This window comes from Eptesicus fuscus, chromosome 18, assembly GCF_027574615.1.
Source record: "Eptesicus fuscus isolate TK198812 chromosome 18, DD_ASM_mEF_20220401, whole genome shotgun sequence".
NCBI lineage: Eukaryota > Metazoa > Chordata > Mammalia > Chiroptera > Vespertilionidae > Eptesicus > Eptesicus fuscus.
The window spans coordinates 2,333,863-2,354,326 of NC_072490.1; the positions used below are offsets into that span (position 1 = coordinate 2,333,863).

The window sequence follows — 20,464 nt, forward strand, 5'->3', positions numbered from 1 at the left end:
AAAGGACACTCCTCCAGAGAAGCAAGAAGAGAAGAGAATCCAGAAAGTTGAAGATAGTGTAAGAAGCCTCTGGGACAACTTCAAGTGTACCAACATCAGAATTATGGGGGTGCCAGAAGAAGAGAGAGAGCAAGACACTGAAAACCCATTTGAAGAAATAATGACCGAAAACTTCCCCCACCTGATGAAAGAAATAGACTTACAAGTCCAGGAAGCACACAGAACCCCAAACAAAAGGAATCCAAAGAGGACCACACCAAGACACATCATAATTAAAATGCCAAGGGCAAAAGACAAAGAGAGAATCTTACAAGCAGCAAGAGAAAAACAGTTAGTTACCTACAAGGGAGCACCCATACGATTACCAGCTGATTTCTCAACAGAAACTATGCAGGCCAGACGGGAGTGGCAAGAAATATTCAAAGTGATGAATAGCAAGAACCTACAACCAAGACTACTCTACCCAGCAAAGTTATCATTCAGAATTGAAGGGCAGATAAAGAGCTCCACAGATAAGAAAAAGCTAAAGGAGTTGATCACCACCAAACCAGTATTATATGAAAAGCTGAAAGGTATTCTCTAAAAAGAGGAAAAAGAAGAAAAAAAGTAAAGATAAAAATTATGAACAACAAATACATATCTATCAACAAGTGAATCTAAAACGCAAGTGAATTAAAAATCTGAGGAACAGAATAAACTGGTGAATATAATAGCATCAGGGGCATAGAATGGGAGTGGATTGATAATTCTCAGGGGAAATGGGGTGTGTGTGTGGGGGGGGTACGGGAAGAGACTGGACAAAAATCATACACCTATGGATGAGGACAGGGTGGGGGGTAAGGGCAGAGGGAGGGGTGGGAACTGGGTGGAGGGGAGCTATGGGGAGGGGGAAAAGGAGAAACAACTGTAATAACCTGAACAATAGAGATTTATTTTAAAAAATGTATTTTAAAAAAAAAGATATAGACACAGAGTGTGTGTGGACACAATGCGTGCAAAGACCCGACGAGCTCGCGGACAGCTCCGCGGCGGGCCCGCGGGGGCTCAGTGCGGTTCTGGAGGAATTCGGGCCAAGGTCAGGCTGCTGTCTGGAGTGTCGGGCTCCCCGCCCCCAGGAACTCTCGCTGGTGTCTGCCTGCAGCCAGGAGCCGGAGGACTGCAGCCACTTCGCTCGCTCGAAGGTGACACTTCACTTTATGAAACCAGATGGCCTGTCGGAAGGCGCCACCCACGTTCACCCTGGTTCCGCCCCTGCACTCCCCCCCCCCCGCAGCTCCTGCCCCCGCTGCACTGAGGAGGGGCTCGCTGCTGCCCGGCCTCCGGAGCAGTCACGGGCAGCGGCTGTCTCACTGGTCTGCCTGGCAGTGACCAGCCCCAGGTCACAAGGAGGACATGACCCAGAGCCGTCCCCCCATCGTACCTACTGCTCCCCCTCCGCGGCAGCCGGGGGACTGGGTGTTCCTCCGGGGCTGGGGAGAGCTGGAGAACGGAAAGTGGGGGCAGAAAGAGGAGGTGACTGGGAGGCGACAAGGATGAGGAAGGGGCCCGTGCCCCTGGGAAAGAGGTGAGAGGCAGGCCGGGGAGAGGACGGGAGGGGGTCCCGGAGCCCCAGCCCCGGCCCCGGTGCCATCTTACTCCGCAGGCCCATCTTTCAGGGTCCCCCGACATGGGGCCCCCGCAGCTTTCGCATTCTGGGACTGAGGGGCTCCCCACCCCCTCTGGCCAGTGCGCCCGCCCTGTCCTCTGGCCCCAGGCGGTCTGCTGAGGGCAGAGCCGTCCCTCAGACACGGCTGTCACTGACAGGCCAGCCTTCGGACCCAGCGGGGTGGTCCACGGGGTGCTGGGGGCCCTCCCCCTCCCCCTCCCCAAGGCCCTCCCCTGGAGACCCCCCTCCAGCCCGGGCCTCCGCCCTGGAACCGGGGGGCCCCCCGAGTTTCATTCCGGCAGCCTGAAGGCTGTGTCTAGGTGAGGGTTGGGGTCACCAGGGCTCCCGGTTGGTGGAGCTAAATGGTAGGATTGGGAGTGTCCTGAGGAAGCCTGCGGGCGGGTCACCTCCGTCCTTCTCCCCAAACCCTCTGGACCTGCAGGCGAGTCCCCCACACATCACCCTCGTGGCTCCCCGCCCCTCTCCCGGGCCCTCGCTCAGGGAAAGCCACGTGGCCTTGTTCCCTTATGGGTCCTGAGGCCCACACCTCCCCTGGCCCTCGGGACGCAGCCCCCCCCTCTGGTCCCTAGGCCCCGCCACTGGCTTCTGCACCCCCACACCCCACCCACCACCCACCCCCGACGCTGGCAGCTTGACGCCGTCCGCAGCGGCTGCATGAGGCCTGGGCCTTGGACGAGGGCCAGGGCCTCCATCAGGCAGATGCAGGGAACCCACCTGGGCCCCGTAGCTGGGGTCCAAGCGTCTATCCCGGCACCCACCCCCCCTCCCGGGTCCATCCTGGGTCCACCCTGCATCACAGGCTCACACTCTCCGTGGAAACCCTCAGCGTCTTTAATGCCCGCGGGAAGAGGCGGCCAATTCCAGCCCCGCGGCCCCGCTTACCGCGGCCTGGGCAGCGCAAGGGACGCCCCATTCACAGCATCTGGAGGGGCTCCTTCCCGACTCCTCCCCACGGCCCCAGACCCTCATCACATCCTGACACATGCAGACTGACCTGTGCCGCCCCGCGTCCCTCCAACCAGCGGGGGACAGCGCCGTGGCGAGCAGGGCAGAGGGCGAGGTGGGCAGAGGGCGAGGCGGGCAGGGCAGGCTGCTGCTGCGTGCCCAGCAGAGGAAGTGCCGGCTCCTGGAGTCTGGCTGGGCCCAGCGTTTTGCCCAGACACCCCCGCCTGTAGGACCCCTGAGGGGTGTGGGGCGGTGGACCATGGGTGTGTGTGGGGTGTGATCCCACCCCCTTCAGGCAGTCAGAACCCCTGCTGGCTGCAGCCATGACCGCGGCTCTCAGACCAACAGCTGCCCGGCCCCAGGTCCCCGCCTTCAGAGCCCAGTGAAGAGATGGGGGCCGCTGGCCCTCGCCCTGTTCCCCCTCTTCCTTCAGCCCTGAACGTGGAGGGCAGAGGCGGCCTGCCCTGCGCTCCCCACGCCCTGGGGGCTGGGCAGCCTGAGGTGGAGCCAGGGCAGCGGGTCTGCCTCCTGCCCTGCACAGGCGCCATCTGTGCGGGCACACTCCTGCACGTGCACGAGGCCTTCCAGCAGGTGTGGGCACCGCCCATCCCCCCCTCCCACACCCGCCCCCCCCCCTCCCCCTCCCCTTCAGCTTTGTCCCATTTGGGCCCAGCCCACAGCCGGCTGCAGGGAGGGGTGGGGGGAGACTCCTGGACGCTCTGCGACAGAGACCTACTGTGCGACAGAGACCTACTGTGTGCGACAGAGACCTACTGTGGGCGACAGAGACCTACTGTGTGCCACAGGGACCTACTGTGGGCCACAGGGACCTACTGTGTGCGACAGGGACCTACTGTGTGCCACAGAGACCTACTGTGTGCCACAGGGACCTACTGTGGGTGACAGAGACCTACTGTGTGTGACAGGGACCTACTGTGGGCGACAGAGACCTACTGTGGGCGGGAGTGGCCCTCCTGGCACCGTCGCCCGCTGGGCAGCGTCAGCTTCGTCCCTGGGTGCCACCACACTGTCCCACACCTGGGTGGTCCCCTCTTCCCACCCCTCTTCCCCGCCCCCTCCCGGCTCCCTACTTCCTCCATGGAGAGCGAGCAGCAGACTGGATGCGAGGGGTCTGGGCAAAACCCAAGGAGCCGCAGCGGCTCTTGGCCTTCCTGACAGAGGACGCGGGGCCTCCATCAGGGGGCGCGGAGGCCAGGTGCCCAGCCTGGAATCGGCAGGCGGGGCCTCGGTGGTGGGGGCCTCGGCGGGCAGGTCCGAGCGCAGGCAGCTCTGCGGGTACTGAGGCCGGTGTCAGCGGGGTCCAGGCCCGTCCCCGGGCCGCTCACGCGTGGATGGCGTTGGCTACGTCGGTGAAGACCAGCCGGCTGGGCCTCTGCACCGGGCCCTGGGCCGGGAGGGTGGTCTGCGGAGAGAGTCAGGGCATCGGGCCGTGGCCAAGGCTGCGCGCTCTCTGGCCAGCCGCCCCGCCCTCCGCTGCCTGCCCGCACCAGCTCTGCCTGCGGCCCAGGGCCCTCCCTGAAGCTCAGCCTAGAAACCGGACCTGGCGCCGATGGCTCCTCCCACGCCATGCCCAGTGGCCCTGGCAGCACCCGGGGCCGGGCTGGATTAATTACGCACGCGCCACGGCTCCCCTCCCTGCCCAGCCCGCACAGGCCGTGGCGGCTGCGCAGGAAGCAGCTGGCTCCGTGCTGGAGTGTCGACCCAGGAACCGGGAGGTCACGGTTCGATTCCCGGTCAGGGCACGTGCCCGGGCTGTGGGCTCGGTCCCCAGGAGAGGCAGCCGATCTTTGATGATTCTCTCTCATCACTGATGCTTCTCTCTCCCTCTCCCTTCCTCTCTGAAATCAATAAAAATATTTTTTAAAGAAGGAAAAAGGAAAGCAGCTGTCACGGCTCAGGAGTTCTCAGCCCCATTTCCTGACTGTCCCCAGGGCAACGTGTCCTGAGCGCGGTGACCGGGACTGGCGGCAAAACCAGGGCGTCTCTGGACCCCCAGCCTGGCTTTGCCTGGGTCCAGTCCCCCAATTCTGCCTCTGGCAGGGCCAGCCCCCTCCCCTGCAGCCTGGGGGGTCAGGGAGGAGGAACGCAAAGGGTCTTCATGGGGAGACCAGGCCTCCTCTGCTGCCGAGGACTTTGGGGTTTGGGGCCTGAAGGCGGGTGGACAGGCAGCCAATGACTCCGGCAGGATGACCACACCGGCCCCCGAGCCTTTGGACGTAGCAGAGACCCACCCGCCTGGGCTCTGCCTGTTACTCGGGACCCATCCGTCTACTCAGAGCTGCCGCTGCCTGGGGACCCAACCACCCCCACTCAGGGCCACGGCTCCCAGGAGCAGAGGGCCCAGGGCCAGTCCCCAGCATCTGCCCCAGGCCCCTCCTGCTCTCCCAGCTGCCCTGGGCACAGGGGGGAGGAATGGAGATTTGCATTTGCAGAGGAGCAGACTGGGGTCCGAGAGGCCAGGGGGCTCCTTGCAGGGCCTGGCGGGGTCCCCGGGCTGCCCCGGCCTGGCTTCGCACGGAGGAGTGTGGGTGGCCACGGAGCAATTCTGCCAATTTGTAAACAAACCTGACAAAACCCATCCCCCGACAGCTGCCCCCAACCTCCTGGCAGCACGAGGAGGGAAGAGGGATGTGGGATTCGGGGGGAGAGTCTGGACGGCCACGGGCTGTGGGGAGCGGGCAGCGCCCACCTTGCCCTGCGGGGCCTGCGCGGAGGCGGCGTCCCGGCCGTGCTCCAGCAGCTCCTGCTCCAGCTCATCTTGCTCCTCCGTGGGGTCGAAGCTGTACATGGGCATGAGCTGGTGGCGTAGCTTCTCCAGCCTGGCGGGCAGCGGGGAGAGGCTGCTTGGGACACGGCAGGCCCTCCCTCCCCTCCCCCCCAGGCCCTGCCGGCTGGGCAGCTGAGCCGCAGCTCACAGCCACACTAGGAGCCTGCAGCTTCCCCTGCGGTGAAATGAGAGCCGGCTGTGCCAGCCTGGGAGGCACAGTGTCAGAGCGGCACCTGCGGGTCCCAGGGGACTGCCTAGGCCAGGCCTTGTGCCACCCACAGCCACTGGGCGGCGGGTGGGGGAGGGGTCCGTGGCAGTTAGCTCAGGGCAGCCGGGCATGGGCACGGTGGCTGGGAAGTAATCCCCGCCTCCCCCTTTCCCCCCCCCCCCCCGCCCCCATCCCAGGCCACACCTGCCTGGGAGAGTCCTCCGGAGGAAGTGGCCTCCCTCTGCCCTTGCCCTGACACCCCACGCCCTGGCCAGGGAGCGCGGCGCTGGTGGGGGGCTCCCCTGGAGAGGCTCCCCTTTCCCCCCCACACCCCTGGAGCCGCCGCCGCCCATGGCTGGAGAACTGGGGGGCGGCTGAGGAGTTACCTCTTCTTCTTCCTGATGTACAGGACCTGCAAGAGAGGGGCCCTGATTAGCAGCGGCCTCGGGGCAGGGACATGCCAAGTCCTCAGGACCCCACGCCAGGACACACACCTCCTGCACGTGTGTCTCCCTTTGAGGTGCGTGAGAGGCCGCCATGCCCTTGAGGGGCAGTGCGGGCAAAGGTGGGCTCGACTGGTCTTCCCAGGCGGCTGGCAGGCCCACCTCTGCCCGCACGGCCCGCGGCACCAGGCCCTCAGCGCCTGCCTGGGGCTCCTCGGGGCTGAAGGGGAGGGCATCACTTCCGCACCCCCTCCTCCCGACTCTCCCAGCCCAGTGCGCACAGAGGACAGGAGACAGGCCCGGCCGGCGTGGCTCAGGGGTTGAGCATCGACCTATGAACCAGGAGGTCACGGTTTGATTCCCGGTCAGGGCACAGGCCCGGGTTGCAGGCTCAATCCCCAGTGGGGGGGTGTGCGGGAGGCAGCCAATCCAAGATTCTCTCTCATCACTGATGTTTCTTTCTTTATTTTTTTTAAAAATATATTTTATTGATTTTTTTACAGAGAGGAAGGGAGAGGACTAGAGAGTTAGAAACATTGATGAGAGAGAAACATCGATCAGCTGCCTCCTGCACACCCCCACTAAGAATGTTCCCGCAACCAAGGTACATGCCCTTGACTGGAATCGAACCTGGGACCTTTCAGTCCGCAGACCGACGCTCTATCCACTGAGCCACACCGGTGAGGGCTCATCACTGATGTTCTATCCCTCTCTCCCTTCCTCTCTGAAATCAATAAAAACGTTAAAAAACCAAACCTCACTGTCCAGCAGCGCCCCCCTCCGGTGGGACACAGCTGGGCACTGACCCGTTCCTCCTGGCACCCAGCATGGCAGGGCGGGGCTGGCATGAGGGAGAGGAAGCAGCGCTCGGGGGACATCTCTGGGCCTGTCTCCTGGTGCCCAGGAGCTGTGTCCTGCCCTCCATGGCTCTGCCGTAACCTCCCTCCCTCTCGGCTTTGGCGAGAAGCTGCCCCCCGGCCCTGCAGTGTTCCTCCCGGACCCAGGGCCAGGGAGTTCTCCCAGGGTCCTGGGGTGACAATCTTCCGTGGAAAATCACAGGGGCAGGCTCTGGTCCTGCTGGGCCCCTGAAGCTGGGGTGTCTCCGGCTGTTTAACCGCGGGTGGCTGCCAAGGGGAAGCACTGGCGCTCTGCCCCCCCACCCCCACCCACGCTGCTCAGCCCGCCTCGCTCTGTGTGCCGTGTCCGGCCCTCTCGCTGGCCGGCACTCACGCCCTGGCTGTGATCCGGAGCCCGTGGGGCCATATGGCAACCGGTTTAACAGCAGCTCCAACCTGGCCACGGACGGACCATCCGCAGCTTGCCCGTCCGAGCAACGTCCTGAGCTGAGGCCACCGGAGCCTGCGAGGGGCGCGGGCAGGACGCCGTGGCTGCCAGGCCGCTGGGGGACCTCAGGGGACCCGCCCTGCCTGGCCTCAGCCTGCACCATCTCTAGTGATCCCTCCGGGACGCTCTGAGTGTCCCTGTATCGATCGACCCAGAGGAAAAGCTCAGACTTCTGCCCCAGCCGGTTTGGCTCAGTGGATAGAGCGTCAGCCTGCAGACCGAAGGGTCCCGGGTTCGATTCCGGTTAAGGTCATGTACCTTGGTTGCAGGCTCCTCCCCAGCCAGGGCCCTGGTCAGGGCTCCTGCAGGAGGCAACCCATTGATGTATTTCTCTCACGTGGATGTTTCTGTCTGTCTTTCCCTCTCGCTTCCACTCTCTAAAATCAATGAAAAGATATCCTCGGGTGAGGATTAACAAAAGAAAGAAAAGCTCAGACCTCCAGGTGCAGACACCAGCGGGGACCCTACCGCGCCCCCCCCCCCCCCCCCCAGCAGCCCCCATCCTCCTGTCTGCCGCTCTGCCTTTCCATGACACAGGCCAGGCTCCGCCCCGAGGCCTCAGCTCTGATGCGGCCTCCTCAGCTGTCCCGACCACCCAGCCTGGGAAGGCGCCCATCCCTCCCCGAGCCCAGTCCCTGTGCGCTGCCCTCGGTGCCTCCGTTTCACGTCTTCCACTCCCTGTGGGAACCAGGGCAGGGCCCTGTCTCCCTGGTCCGTGGGTGCTGACGGCCGATCTAGGGCAGGTGCCCCGTGAGGAACTGGCAGTGGATGGATGAATGAACACGCCTGGGGCCGGCGTTCGCAGAGCCTCCACCCAGACTCCGAGACGGAGACGCCTCTAGCCCCCACCCTCATCGGCCCCCTGGGCTGCTCGCTGCTCACAGAACCTTGCCCTCCAAACTTTGCCCACGAAGAACCTCCACCCGGAAAACACCCTCCTCCCCCTCCCGTGGGCCTTCGAGGCCCAGCTCAAACACCATGCGTTTCTCAGACCTGCTCCGGTTCCTCCACTGGGAGGCGGCCTCTCCGGGCCCCGGGCCGGTGGACAGATGCCCGGGGAAGGGGAGGACTGCATGATCGTGAACAGACAACTGTCTTCGATCAGGTTCTCTACCACCCGAACCTGACCACCTCCAATGGAAGGTCACGGGCAGCCCAGCCGCCCGGCTCTCACCATGGCCACGGCCAGGCCGATCACCGTGAGGATGCCGAAGGACAGGAGCATCGTGCCCACGCCGGCGGCGCCGCTGCCCACGCCAGGCATCCTGGTGTCGTTAAAGCTGGTGGCTTCCGGGCTGAGGGCGGTGGGCTCGGAGGCCGGCCCGTCCGTGGCGGGCTCCAGGTGAGGCTCGGAGGTGGGCGGGCGGGTGCTGAGCCAGTCCCCGGCCGACAGGAGCCTGGAGTTCATGCCGACGCCGAGACGGCCTGCGGCCAGTCAAGCTGCCCACTCGCTTCTGACATCGGGAGCGTCCCAGCCTGTGGGCCGGCTACGCATGCAGGCGGCCACCTCCTGGCACAAGGGGGCTCCCTGCTTCCCTGGATGCTGGAAAGGGGAGAGTAAAAAACATGAGGCTGAGGATGGGACCCGGTGGTGAGGGGAAGCCCCTACGTTCTGAAGGCGCCGGGGAAATGCAAGTTGGAGGCCAAGGCCAAGTTCAGGGGACATGAGGACAGTGCTTTCTATAGCTGCAGCTCCCCCGGGGCTGACAAAGCCCCGCCCCTCTTTGTGGGGGGATGGCCATGGGGAGCGCATTCGGAAGCCGAGGCAGGTAGTGGGAGGTTTGAACAGAAAGTGTCTCCCCTGCATAATACCCTCCCGCATCTTCCCCCCTCCCTCATCTTTCCCCCCGCCCCTCTCTCCCGCCCCGCCCTCCCTCGTCTCCTGCTTTGAGAAAGAGGGAGGGAAGAGGAGGGAAGGGGGAGGTTGTGCAAGGGTCACACCAGCCTGGTTGAATTCCAGCTCAGCCACTTGACCGGATCCGCCCGGCAAGTCACCACCTGTGCCTGTGTTTCTGAACCTAAATGTGCCTTCTCCTTCCCTTCCCCCTCCCTCCCAGGGCCAGAGGGTCATGGAAATGCCGGAATGAACCAGTCCCCGGACAGGACGGAGCTCAGCGCCACCCTGTCTGTCTATGGTGAGCACCCAGTCATGTCAGACCCTCGCCCTCCGGCCAGCAGGGAAGTCACAGGAGCCCCTGGGCGCAGCCCATGGTGTGTTTGTGCCCAGGCTGTGCGTGGAGTGTGTGTGTGTGTGGGGGGGACAGGTACGGGAGACCAGGCGGCAGGAAGGAAAGAGGCTACAGTCAGGTCCTCGGGCAGGCTCTTGGGGTCACTGACCCCCTGTAGGGGAGCTAGTGGCTGCCAGGGACTAGAAGAAAAGCAAGGGAGCATGCCTTCCCAGGCATGGACGGAGCTTCCCCTCCGAGGCTCCGAGGTGCCTCCCCCGCCCCCCCCCCTTCCCTCCTCCCTCGGGACCAGAGGGTGGGAGAGGTGCCAGCCCTGGGTAAGGCAGGGTGGGAAAGGGTCCCAGCCAGGCTGGGGAGAGGGGGGGTGCACAGCACACAGACCCCTGTGCTTGCTCCTGGCTGTACTGGGTGCCTCCCCGGGGCTGGCGATGGGTGTGTGTGAGGTTTGCACACCCCCGTGCTGGTCCCTTAGGAAGGGGCACGGCTGGCGGATGGACATGGAATGGAAGAGGCTCGCTCCTCTCACACTCTGCCCTCTCCCTCCATCGAGGCTGGGCAGGTCAGGAGTCCCGGGTCCTTTCCTGGCTCTGCCATTGACCCTAGGCGTGACCTTGGGCCAGACCCTTAACCCTTACTCGGGGGCTCCTTTACTCCTGTGTCCAAAGGAGAGGGGAGGCCTTGCTCACCACTGCTGGGGCCTGCCTCGGGGTCCAAAGGGCACGAGAATTCGGGACGAAAGGGGTCGCGACCTCCGAGAACCCGCATTCGGCTCTCCACCGCGGTCCTCAGTCCTCCCTGACCCAGTCACCCTCGGCCTCCGCCATCTGTGATCCCTCCGTCCCCGCTGAAGCGGCGACCTCAGCACTTACCTAATCCTCCCCGGGACGCCCAGCTCAGCGGAGAGGCGAGGGGTGGTGGCCACAGGCAGGAGGACCGGGCGGGGGAACCCCCAGGCCTGGGGTGACGGGCGGCGGGTCCGACCCCAGGTCCGCCCTCCCGGTTCGCTCCGCACCGCCCGCAGCCCCGAGCGCCCGCTCCGCCCGCGGGGCTGGGAGGCAGGGCAGGACCCTCTGCGGGGGGTGGGGTCCCGGCGAGCCGCCTCGCGGATCCGTGATGCTCCAGCGCCTCCGCCCCCCGCCCCCGCCGGCACCGCCCACAGAGCTCCGATTGGCTGCCGGGCCCAGATCCCGCCCGGCATTGGTCGGCTCGCCTGTCGCTCGGATAAGGCTCCGCCCCCAGCGGGAGCCGGGCGGTCGTTCTTGGACACCACCCTTCACTCCCGGGGCCGCAGCAGGCGTCCCGCGGGCACCGTGGCCTTCTTGGGCCGGACCTCGGGCCCTGGGCCAGTCCGGCTCCACCTCCACCTCCGCCGGGTCAGACCCGCGCTCCCACCCGCAGGCGGGCGCAGCGCGTGGGGAGAGGGTGGTATTACTATCGGAGTGCAAGTGTTGGGCACCCGACCCAGCCAGCCAACCTATACCCCTCACAAGAGCCTCCATCGAGGGCGCCATCAGCTCAGCTCAGGGAGAGGCCTCCACATACCGTCTTTTCTTACAGTTATTTTTATTGATTTCGGAGAGGGAGGGAGAGGGAGAGAGTTAGAAACATCAATGATGAGAGAAAAGCATGGATCAGCTGCCTCCTGCACGCCCCACACTGGGGATCCAGCCCGCAACCCTGACCAGGAATCGAACCGTGACCTCCTGGCTCATAGGTCAACGCTCAACCACGGAGCTACTCCGGCCGGCCTTCAGATACCTTCTAATCCTCAGGTTCTCCAAGGAATTTATGGGGGAATCATCGAAGTAATTTGTTACAAATATTGATTCCCTGCGGCTGGCTCCCCGGGTCCGGGACGGAGCCCGGGGAACTGCATGTTCAATAGTTTGGTGAACAGATTCTGGGGAGGGAGGGGGGTGTTGGCAGGACACACTCTGCGGACACTGCCATGAGTTTTACAGGAGCCACTGAGGCCCGTGGACAAAGCCTTACGACGCGGTTCCAGCCCTGGCCTCCTGCGCGCGGTTTCTAGTCCCCGGCTTCCAACTCTAAAGCGGGAGCGAGAGGAACTAGGGCCGCCCTGGGGTTCAGTCGCCACCTGCCCCCGCCCCCCGCATGGCTCGGGCCACTCCCTCGCCAGGTCCCGGCCTGGGTCCAGGGTCCCGCCCTCCAAATTGGTACCCGCCTCAGCACTGGGACCCGCACAGGTGCAGCTCTATCTGCCCGGAGGCTCTGCTAGACCACGCCCCTGGACTTAGCACCAACTCTCGAACCCAGGACCGGCTGATGACACGCCTCCTTTCGGACTGGCTACCTACCGCCGGGCCCGGTACCCAAACGCCAGCTCGGGGCAGTCACCGCGGGCTGGAGCCGTGTTTCCGGGAGATCGGCCCCCCACGGAGCAGCCCCACCCACAGCCGTGCACTTTCCCGCTCGGGCGCCTGCGGGTGCAGTGGGAGTGGGGTTCACAGCCTCTCCCACGGCCCGCGGGGGACTCTCGGGTGCTACTCAGTGGCGCTAGGAACCCTGGAGCTGGGCGACGGGATCCGCCCGAGCCCTTTTCTCCGCTGCGCCGACCCGGAAGCCGGGCGTCCGAGGGCCCTCACCGCGGGCCCGCACTTCCGGGGGCCGGGCCCTGCGCCTTCTCTCCCGGCCGGCGGGCGGGTCGGGTAGTCCTTCGGGTAGGTAGGCGCTAGAGGTGGGGATCGGGAGGACTGCAGCACCTCGGAGAACCTCACCCCCCCAAACCCCCGTGTGCATGATGGGAAATGGGCTGCGGGAGGCGACTTTGCCGTGGAGGTGCGGGAGCGAGGGGGAAGCTGCGCGCCTGGCTTCAGGCCCCGCGGCTCTCGGTGGGCAGAGGCCGGAGGCCCTGGGTTTGTGTCTTGCCCGGGACAGCTCTTAGCTGGTGACTTTGGGCCAGTCGCCCCCTCGCGGAGCCTCCTTCCCCTCTGCTTGCTCTGAAGATGCCACCTAGGAAAGGCTCGATGGAGCTGGTGGGGACCGTGGCCTGTGTGAAAGGGAAGGGCATCACTGAAAACCTTCGGTAAAATGTTTGTGCTAACTTAGGTGTAAAATGAGCAAAAACTGTCAACATGTTAGCTGGCGAGTTACGCCACCATTTAGGGTTATGGGTGGTTAAGTTGGGGGGAGTGGCATTTCAGTGTCCAAATCGATGACAATCCAGGCAAAATATCAACAGCAGGACCCAGGCAAAGGCAGCCCCCCCCCCCGTAATATTACTTCAGAGCGTGTAACGTCGAGTCCCTTCTGACTGTTGAGCTGCCTCCCAGACCCTTGACATTCACGGACTAACACGCTGCTCGTCATAAAACTGGTGTTGTTTCCCCCATTTTATGGACAAGGAAACCGAGACCCGGAAATGACGATCTTCCCCAAGGCCGCCTACTCTGGGTCACACAGATTTGTCCAACACCCACGCCTGGGCCCTGACCCATTTATCAGCAGGGACTGAGCTATGGGTTCAACCCACCTCCGCTAAAAGCGTGAAGGACACATACTGGCCAGGACCAGAAGGACCGAATAGGTGGGTGAGGGTCTAAAACCGAGTCGCGGAGGTGACAGCGCCAGAGCGTGCCCTCGCCCAGCTGCTGGTCGGAGGGAGCGGGCCCCGGGAGCTCGGCGGCTGGACTGGTTCTCCTTCCTTCCGCCAGGTGGGCAGCACGTCTGAAGGCCAGAGCCTGTGACCTCTGCCTCTCCCCGAGCCGGGGCCAGTGACCATCCTCGGCAGCCGACATCACAAGGAACGTGGGGGCTGGGGAGTGCTCAGGGAGCCGTCCCCGGAGACATGGAGCTTTGGGGTGGAGTGCTGCGGGCCCTCCTGTCTGGCCCCGGGAGGAGGGGAGGCACTCTGGGCCGGGCCTTCAGTTCCCGGCGACCCCGTCTGCCTCAGGCTGGGTGGAGTGCCACAGAGCTGGTCAGCCAGTGGGCGGCGGTCTTTGAGAAGAGGGGCGTCCCGGAGCCCCGGGAGTCCAGTGAGTACATCGTGGCTCATGTCCTTGGAGCCAAAACAGTTAAGTGCAGTGATGTCCAGTGGAGGGAGCCAGAACACCTTGGGGAAGAGGGGGCTGGGGGGAAGGGGTCCTGGGGGAGGGGACTTGCAGGCTTTTCTGCCCCCCTGAGAGTGCTGATCTGAGGGTGACGCCATTTTTCTGGAGGAATGCCTTAGGCAGATACTTATTCATCCATCCAGCAAACTATTATAACATGTGCCGGGCTCGGTGGCCAGGGATGGCCAGGTGGCCAGTGTTGGGCCCATAGGCCTTGTCCACCTACGAAACCTGGGCCAGGGCCTCTGGACCAGGAGAGCCAGCCACTCACCTTCCCCGTGGGACAGTTTCAGAGCCTGAGGCCAGCACTTCGGTCGAAGCCCCTGACCCCTTGGCAACTTCGGTGCATCCAGGAGCTGAGCAGCCGCCGACTGCAGAGGTGAGCACCCGTGGGCTGGCCCCGAGGGCTCCGCCCAGCGCCACCAAGTCCATGATCAGGGAGGAGGAAAGTGTCCAAGGGCTAGGGAGGTGTTTGGGGTGAGGGAGTGATGAGAGGGGGGTCAGGGTAATAAATAGGAAGAAGGTAGGGAGGGAAGGCCTTGGCTAGGATCCCGGGGCCCAGGAGACGTGACCCTACCTTACACTTTCGGCCGGAAGTGTGATCTGTCCCTGACCCCGGCGTGTCCTCTCGGTCCAGGTCTGCTCTCTAATCCCCGCCCCTCTGCAGGATGCCTGTGCAGTACATCCTTGGCGAGTGGGACTTTCACGGGCTCAGTCTGAAGATGGCACCCCCAGTGTTCATCCCTCGGCCTGAGACAGAGGTAAGTGTGCCCACCCCCATAGCCCCCATAGGGAGGAGTGTGGGGTTCAGAGCACTTGTCTTGCCCCAGACTTCCTCCAGAGGGCGCTGGGACCCCATGGCCGCTATCCTTCCCGGCAGCGAGCGCCCTTCCAAGCCGCTGTGTCCTGGCTGGTTGGGTAGATGGGCCCAGAGGACCGTCTCCCGCTGGCTTCCTTGACTGTCCTTATATCCCAGCCATCGCCCCAGCCACCAGGGCTTGCAGTGGCTCCGGGAACCCCAGAGTGCTGCCTACCAAGTGCCTCTCCTGTGCCTGTCATTCCCCTCGGAGTTGTCCCTCGGGCCAGTGGCCTCCCCAACCCATAGGAAACAGATGTCCTCGTCCTCAGGAGGCGGAGACAGTGGGGAGGCTCTCGCCGGGGGTCTGGGGCCTGGTACAGCCGTGTGACCCCAGGCAGGTCACCGCCTCCTCTGGGCCCAGATGATGAGCGGGTTGGGTCTCCAGACGAGGTCCTTTTAGACTTACTATCTGGTGAGGTGATCACCTCTGTCCCTCAAGTCGGTAGGACGGGGGAGCGGGGCCCCAGCAGGGTCGCTTGGCCAGGCACCCCGATCCAGGATGTTCCTGTGACTCTTCTTGGGCTCCCCTCTGTCCTCATGGGTGGCAGAGCTGGAACCAGGGAAGAGCAGGGGCTGGGGCTGGGGGGGCAGGTGGGGAAGCCAGAGGGTGCCAAGTTCTGAGAAGGGGGTGTTTCTAGAAACACAAACATTCCTGGGACAGACCAGGCCTTGTCTGCCTCCTCAGCTGGGGACCCAGGGCCCCTCCTCACCTCCTCAGCCTCTCTCCCCAAGCCCAGAAATCCTCTCCCCCCACGCCATGCATTGAGGAGGCCAGGTCCTCCCCTCACTGCCCAGTGTCAGGGCAGGGACAGAGGAATCTCAGACCTTGCTGAAGTCACAAGGCTGCTGAGGGCTGGCAGAATAGGGGAGTGGGAAGAAGCGGGTAGCGTGGGGCAGCACTCAGGCACCCTGACTCCCCAGTCAGGGCCCCATAAATTCCATGGGCCTGTCCCACATGGGACTGGCTGAGCCGGGAAGGGGTGCTGAGGCAGAGTAGGGTGTGGCCTGCTACCTGCAGGCTTTTGGGAGGCCCTGTGGCCAGGAGGTCACTCATGGTTCCCTGAAGCTGCCTTGCAAGGGTCAGGGTCTGGGAGGGAAGCTTTCATGATGACCTCTGAGTCTCCTTAGGCTTGACCTGGCCCCAGTCATGTCCTCGCAGGTCTGAGTGTAGACTTCCGGCTCCACCGTGGCCCCCCTTTCCTGGCTGGGTCTGGGCCAGAGAGCAGTTCTGTGCAGCGGGAGGGGGAGAGGAGGGGGGCTGTGGTTGGGAGCCCGAGTCCTTGCCTCACTGTACAGACATTTCTCAGAACTTGCTGAGTTCACCCCAGTGTGAAGCCACATCGGGGGGTGCCTTACCAAGAACTTGAGAGGACGTGGCCTGTGGCAGGCAGTGGGGAGCACGGGTACATGCGCGGGATCGCGGCGCTTGCATTCTCTCCGTCCATGGAGGGTGGTTTCTGATAAGGGGGGCAGAAGTCTGAGATGCCAAGTGGTAGGCGTGTGGCCTGACAGGTCGGGTTTTCCCTGGGGTGGGAGGCGGCTTGGGCTGGCCTGTGGGGTGTACAGTGAGACGCCCAGGCTGAGTGCAGCCGCTCCCGCCCGGCCTGGGTGTGAGGCTCTGCGGGGTGTGGGAGGCTTGGTGCCTTTTCTGTGATTGACTTGAGGGAGGCAGTGCGCCGTCCTGGGACGCCCCACAGGGACGTGATCCTAGCAGGGGTGCTCGTGGCGCCAGGTCCTGCTGAGGCCCGGGCCAGCCTCTTGAGGGGGGTGGGGTCCTATGGAGGCAGTGGCTCCAGGCAGAGCCGACAGCTGCCTGCTCCCCGTCTCCGTCCTGCGTGCCCCCCTCTGCCCGCACCCCACTCTGTCCTCGTTCACCGGGGAAAGGCGCCCTGGGCCTGTGACCGGCTGGGCTCTCAGCCTCCCCCCAGAGCCTCCTTCCCACTAAGGGAGGCCCTTCACCGGGTCAGGAAGAGAGAGTGTCGGGGCTCCCTGGGTGTGGTCTCCCCCCCACCCCGCTCCCCCGGTGGTTCCACAGCCAGAGGACCCTCCTGTGGTCTGTGTGAGAGAGAGGCAGGGGGCACAGTCAGCCTCCCGGCTGCTCGGGGTGGCCATTCACATTGTGGCGTGTCTGAGGTTGGGGTGTCTGTGAAGTGGTGGCCGGTGTGGTTGGCTGAGGGGTCATTCTCCAGCCAGAGCAGGTCTGTCTGCGGCCAGGAAACCCAGAGAGCCTCACACCCTGACAGCCTCGGCCTCCCACCAGCCGCTCGGCGCACGGCCTCGCCACCGAGACCACAGGCCCCGGCCACAGCCCCAGCCCCAGCTGCTCGCTCGGTGCCAGTCCCAGCGCTGTGGGCCCAGCTTGCTGCCGGCACCCAAGTCTCCGCAGGGCTTGGCACAGGCCGGGGCGCCGAGGGGAGCCCCTCTGCTGGAGCCAGGTCATCTCCCCCGTAAGCATAGCTCGTTCGGTGCAGCGGGGCTTAGGACAGGAAAGGCGGGCTCGCCAGCCAGGCTCTGCTGCCTCGGACTGGCTACCCTGGGGCAGGTGACCGCTGCTCCTGGGGTGGGTTCCCAGCCGGAGGCTTGGTCTCTGTGCCAAGACCCCGAGGGGCCGGGCTGACCCCCCTCTGATCCAGACCGCTCTGCCTCGCAGGAGCTGGTTGAGTGGGTGCTGGAGGAGGTGGCCCAGAATCCCTGTGCGGTGGGAGCCCAAGGCGGCCCCCTCATCCTGGAGGTGGGCTGTGGGTCGGGAGCCATCTCCCTCAGCCTGCTGAGCCAGCTGCCCCAGGTGAGTGTCCCCCAGCACCCCTCCCCACCCCAGGAGACTGGCTGGCACTCACCGGCCCTGCCCCCGTCTCTGCTAGAAGCACTGGAGGGGCAGCTGCCAGCCTTAGGGCTGCCCAGCCCGCCGTGGTCACAGCCTCCACCTCCCATGCCTTCTGTCTGGCCGGACCCTGGAGCGGGGAGGGGAGAGGTGTGGGTATTCCCTCCTTTTCTGGCCGGGTTTGGTGAGGCTTCGGTCCCCGGGCCTGGCCTCTCCCAGCACCTGCCTCCCATGTGCCCTTCACTGTTTCTTGGGGCAGAGCCGAGTCATCGCTGTGGATAAGGCAGGAGCCGCCATCTCCCTGGCCCGTGAGAACGCTCAGAGGTAGGCGGGCTGGGGGACCGGAAGGTCAGGGTGCGGGGCATCGGGCTCGGGCCTGGTCTCGGCCCCTGTTCAGGTAACAAACCCACCGACGTCCCCTCCCGAGAAGGGGGAGGCACTGGGGCAGCCCGCTGGCTCCCAGGGGGTACAGTGGATCGTGGGCCCCGGGTGTCTCCCAGTCCGGGCAGGGCTTTCCTCCCAGGCCTTGTAGCCAAGGGCAGGCGTCCGCCCTGTGCTCACGCCTTCCCATCTCTCCAGGCTTCAGCTGCAGGACAGGATTCGGATCGCCCCCCTCGATGTGACCTTAGGTACCTTCCCCACCCATCTTCCCTGGGTGGGGTCCTGCTGGTGGATGAGGCAGTCTGCAGAGCTGGGGGAGGCTTCCCAACACTATTCACACACACACACACACAAATGCATGTACACACATGCACACACATGCATACACTCATGCACACAAGGGATATCAGACCAATCCTTGCCTGTTGCCTCCTGGGCTGACCTGACCGTGGAGGGGACCAGCCCTGGGGTTTTTCTTATCTTCTAAATCCCTAATGTTATCTAGCGCTTGTGTTGTTGTCAAGAGATAAGCAGAAGCTCAAGAGAAATCCTTTTAGACCGGAATACTTGGGTGCCCCTCTGTCGCCCCTGGCCCAGGCACCGCAGGCTGGGGGCTGGGCACTGACCTGCAAGCCTGGCTTATCAGATGCAGAGATAGGCTCAGGGAGAGGGCTGACCGAGGGGCATGGTGGTGGGCGGGCTCCACTCTCACCTCCCACTCTGCTGTGTTCCCCGGACCACAGAGGACAGCTGTGCACACCTTCTGTCCTGGGGCCCCGTGGACCTGCTCGTCAGCAACCCTCCCTACGTCTTCCGCCAGGACATGGAGCAGCTGGCCCCTGAGATCCGCAGGTGCGGGGTGGGGGCCGGGGCCGGCCTGGGGGCGAGCGGGATGGGTCTGCCCTGGAGGACCACCGTGGGGGGTGGGGGATGGAGGAGAGGCTGAAAGGTGCCGGCGGTGGAAGAGAGCTCACTCCACAGCCCGCAGACCCTCTTGGGTTTGGCTTCTGCCTTCCTGAAGGCCCCTGGCCTCTGAGCCTCAGTTTCCTGCCTCTGAAAGGGGTGGCCGAGCTGTGCAGGCCATGGAGGGCTCGGCGGTGACACAGTGCAGGGTCAGACAGCACAGAATGCATCGAAGGTGCTCGTTTCACAGAAGACTGAGGCCCAGAGGGGGAAGGCGCCTTGTCCAAGGTCATGGGGGACTTAGCAGGAAAGCTGAGACCAAAGCTACTTGCGGCTTTGCATTGAGCCATCCTGCTCTCCAATGGGCTGAGAGCCGGGGGCAGCCCAAGAGCCCCCACACGGGCAGCGGCAGTGGGTCAGGGTGCTGGCTCCCAGGGTGGGCAGGGCCAGCCCCAGGCCTCCCCAGACCCAGAATAGTTGCAGCCTGTTGTGGGGAGACAGGCTCATGCCCGGGGCACTGCCTGGTGTGCGCTGCCTGTAGGACATCGGGGAGCTGGAGCTGCCGGCATCTGGGGCCCCTCCTCTGGGCCTTCAGACGTTGCTCTCAGCCCAGCGTGTAGGTGCACGGGCCCCTTCGTGAACGCTCTGCTCAGCTCTTGCACACTTTCCCCGCACTCCTGTCCGCTCTCACCTCCCTGCTCCCCTCAGCTACGAAGACCCAGCAGCCCTGGATGGCGGGGAGAAGGGCATGGACATCATCCTGCACCTCCTGGCCCTGGCCCCACGGCTCCTAAAGGACTCTGGGTAGGGAGGGGACGGGTCCCTGGGTTAGCGGGTCCTGTGCTAACCATGAATCCTGCCCGGCTGAGCTGGCCCTTTTCTCCCCATAGAAGCCTCTTCCTAGAAGTGGACCCCAGACACCCCGAGCTGGTCGGCAGCTGGCTTCAGAGCCAGCCGGGCCTGTCCCTCGAGCTTGTGGCTGTGCGCAGGGACTTCTGTGGGAGGTGAGGCGCCCCTCCCCCAGCCCCACAGCCGCTGGTCCTTCCCCGGGCCCATCGGCTCCGGCAGCGTGCTGTTCCCACTCCCTGCTCCTCCCCGGGCCCAGGCAGTGACTGGCCCCTTGTTGTTGTGCCCTAGGCCCCGGTTCCTGCATATCCGGAGGTCTGGGCCGCAGGGTGCCTGCCCTGTGGACGCCTGGCCAGTGCCCCAGCCTGCCGGAGCGCCCGGATGACACGTCCTCCAGGACTGCTCCCTGGAGAGGGTCGCCTTCCAACGCCGGTGCTGGCGCATTCCCGCGGCTCTGGGCGCCCTGCTCTCCGTTTCAGGAGGCTTGGGCAAAAGGAAGGGTAGGGGTGCCTTCCTTCACAGGCAGCAGAGAGCAAGGGCACCCCCAGTCCGGCTCCGGAGCTGAGGGACCCAGGTGCCCAGGCTGGCTCGGTCCCACCGGCAAGGCCAGAGCAGCGGCTTAGCGTCTCTGGGGGAACAGCTGGGGAGCGGGGAGAGCTGGCCAATAAAGTGTCACGGAGCGGACATGGCGGCCTGACGTTTGTTACCAGGGTCTGTGGGTCCCTGACCCCTCGCCCAGCAGGGTGGCATGGGAGGCGGTGTGGACGGCGGCACCCAGGTGTTCCTGCCTCGCATGCCGGCTTGGCACTGAGCGCTCTTTCCGAGGGTTGGCTCGGCCCTCCACCTGGCCGAGCTCCCGCACTTCCCTGCAGACCCCAGTGTGACCTCCCCCCAGCTCTGGTCTGTGCAGACCCCGGTGTGACCTCCCCCCAGCTCTGGTCTGTGCAGACCCCGGTGTGACCTCCCCCAGCTCTGGTCTGTGCAGACCCCGGTGTGACCTCCCC

At 64.5% G+C, this 20,464-nt stretch overlaps 2 protein-coding genes across 16 annotated transcripts; one reads left to right on the forward strand and one right to left on the reverse strand.

Annotated features, from left to right (window-relative positions):
• Positions 1-3,707: 3,707 nt before the first annotated feature.
• C18H3orf18 (chromosome 18 C3orf18 homolog) lies at positions 3,708-10,666 on the reverse strand. Its single transcript, XM_008155299.3, has 5 exons — positions 10,450-10,666; positions 8,569-8,937; positions 5,994-6,019; positions 5,322-5,451; positions 3,708-4,034 (listed from the first exon to the last, which is right to left on the reverse strand). Exons 2-5 carry the CDS (start codon positions 8,800-8,802, stop codon positions 3,954-3,956), a joined length of 471 nt encoding a protein of 156 aa, XP_008153521.1. The 5' UTR covers positions 8,803-8,937; positions 10,450-10,666; the 3' UTR covers positions 3,708-3,953.
• A 1,506-nt stretch (positions 10,667-12,172) lies between these two features.
• HEMK1 (HemK methyltransferase family member 1) lies at positions 12,173-20,138 on the forward strand. 15 transcript variants are annotated; one of them, XM_054708057.1, is made up of 13 exons: positions 12,173-12,265; positions 12,547-12,626; positions 12,946-13,127; positions 13,255-13,613; positions 13,938-14,029; positions 14,318-14,411; positions 17,160-17,294; positions 17,590-17,654; positions 17,910-17,959; positions 18,455-18,563; positions 19,323-19,418; positions 19,505-19,618; positions 19,752-20,138. In XM_054708057.1, exons 4-13 carry the CDS (start codon positions 13,389-13,391, stop codon positions 19,843-19,845), a joined length of 1,074 nt encoding a protein of 357 aa, XP_054564032.1. In that variant the 5' UTR covers positions 12,173-12,265; positions 12,547-12,626; positions 12,946-13,127; positions 13,255-13,388; the 3' UTR covers positions 19,846-20,138. The 15 variants fall into 15 exon arrangements, with proteins under 15 accessions (XP_054564032.1, XP_054564029.1, XP_027988529.2 ...); XM_054708054.1 differs by having other exon boundaries at positions 12,173-12,261; positions 12,479-12,626; XM_028132728.2 differs by lacking the exon at positions 12,547-12,626.
• Positions 20,139-20,464: the final 326 nt, after the last annotated feature.

Excerpts from the sequence above, each read along its gene's own strand:
- C18H3orf18 (XM_008155299.3), bottom strand. The coding sequence starts at position 8,802 with ATGAACTCCAGGCTCCTGTCGGCCGGGGACTGGCTCAGCACCCGCCCG. Across the intron at positions 6,020-8,568 it reads TCGGCCTGGCCGTGGCCATG|GTCCTGTACATCAGGAAGAA; the intron begins GTGAGAGCCGGG and ends CCTCTCTTGCAG. Across the intron at positions 4,035-5,321 it reads CGCAGGCCCCGCAGGGCAAG|ACCACCCTCCCGGCCCAGGG; the intron begins GTGGGCGCTGCC and ends CTCTCTCCGCAG.
- HEMK1 (XM_054708057.1), top strand. The coding sequence starts at position 13,389 with ATGGAGCTTTGGGGTGGAGTGCTGCGGGCCCTCCTGTCTGGCCCCGGG. Across the intron at positions 17,655-17,909 it reads GCCCGTGAGAACGCTCAGAG|GCTTCAGCTGCAGGACAGGA; the intron begins GTAGGCGGGCTG and ends CCATCTCTCCAG. Across the intron at positions 19,419-19,504 it reads CGGCTCCTAAAGGACTCTGG|AAGCCTCTTCCTAGAAGTGG; the intron begins GTAGGGAGGGGA and ends TTCTCCCCATAG.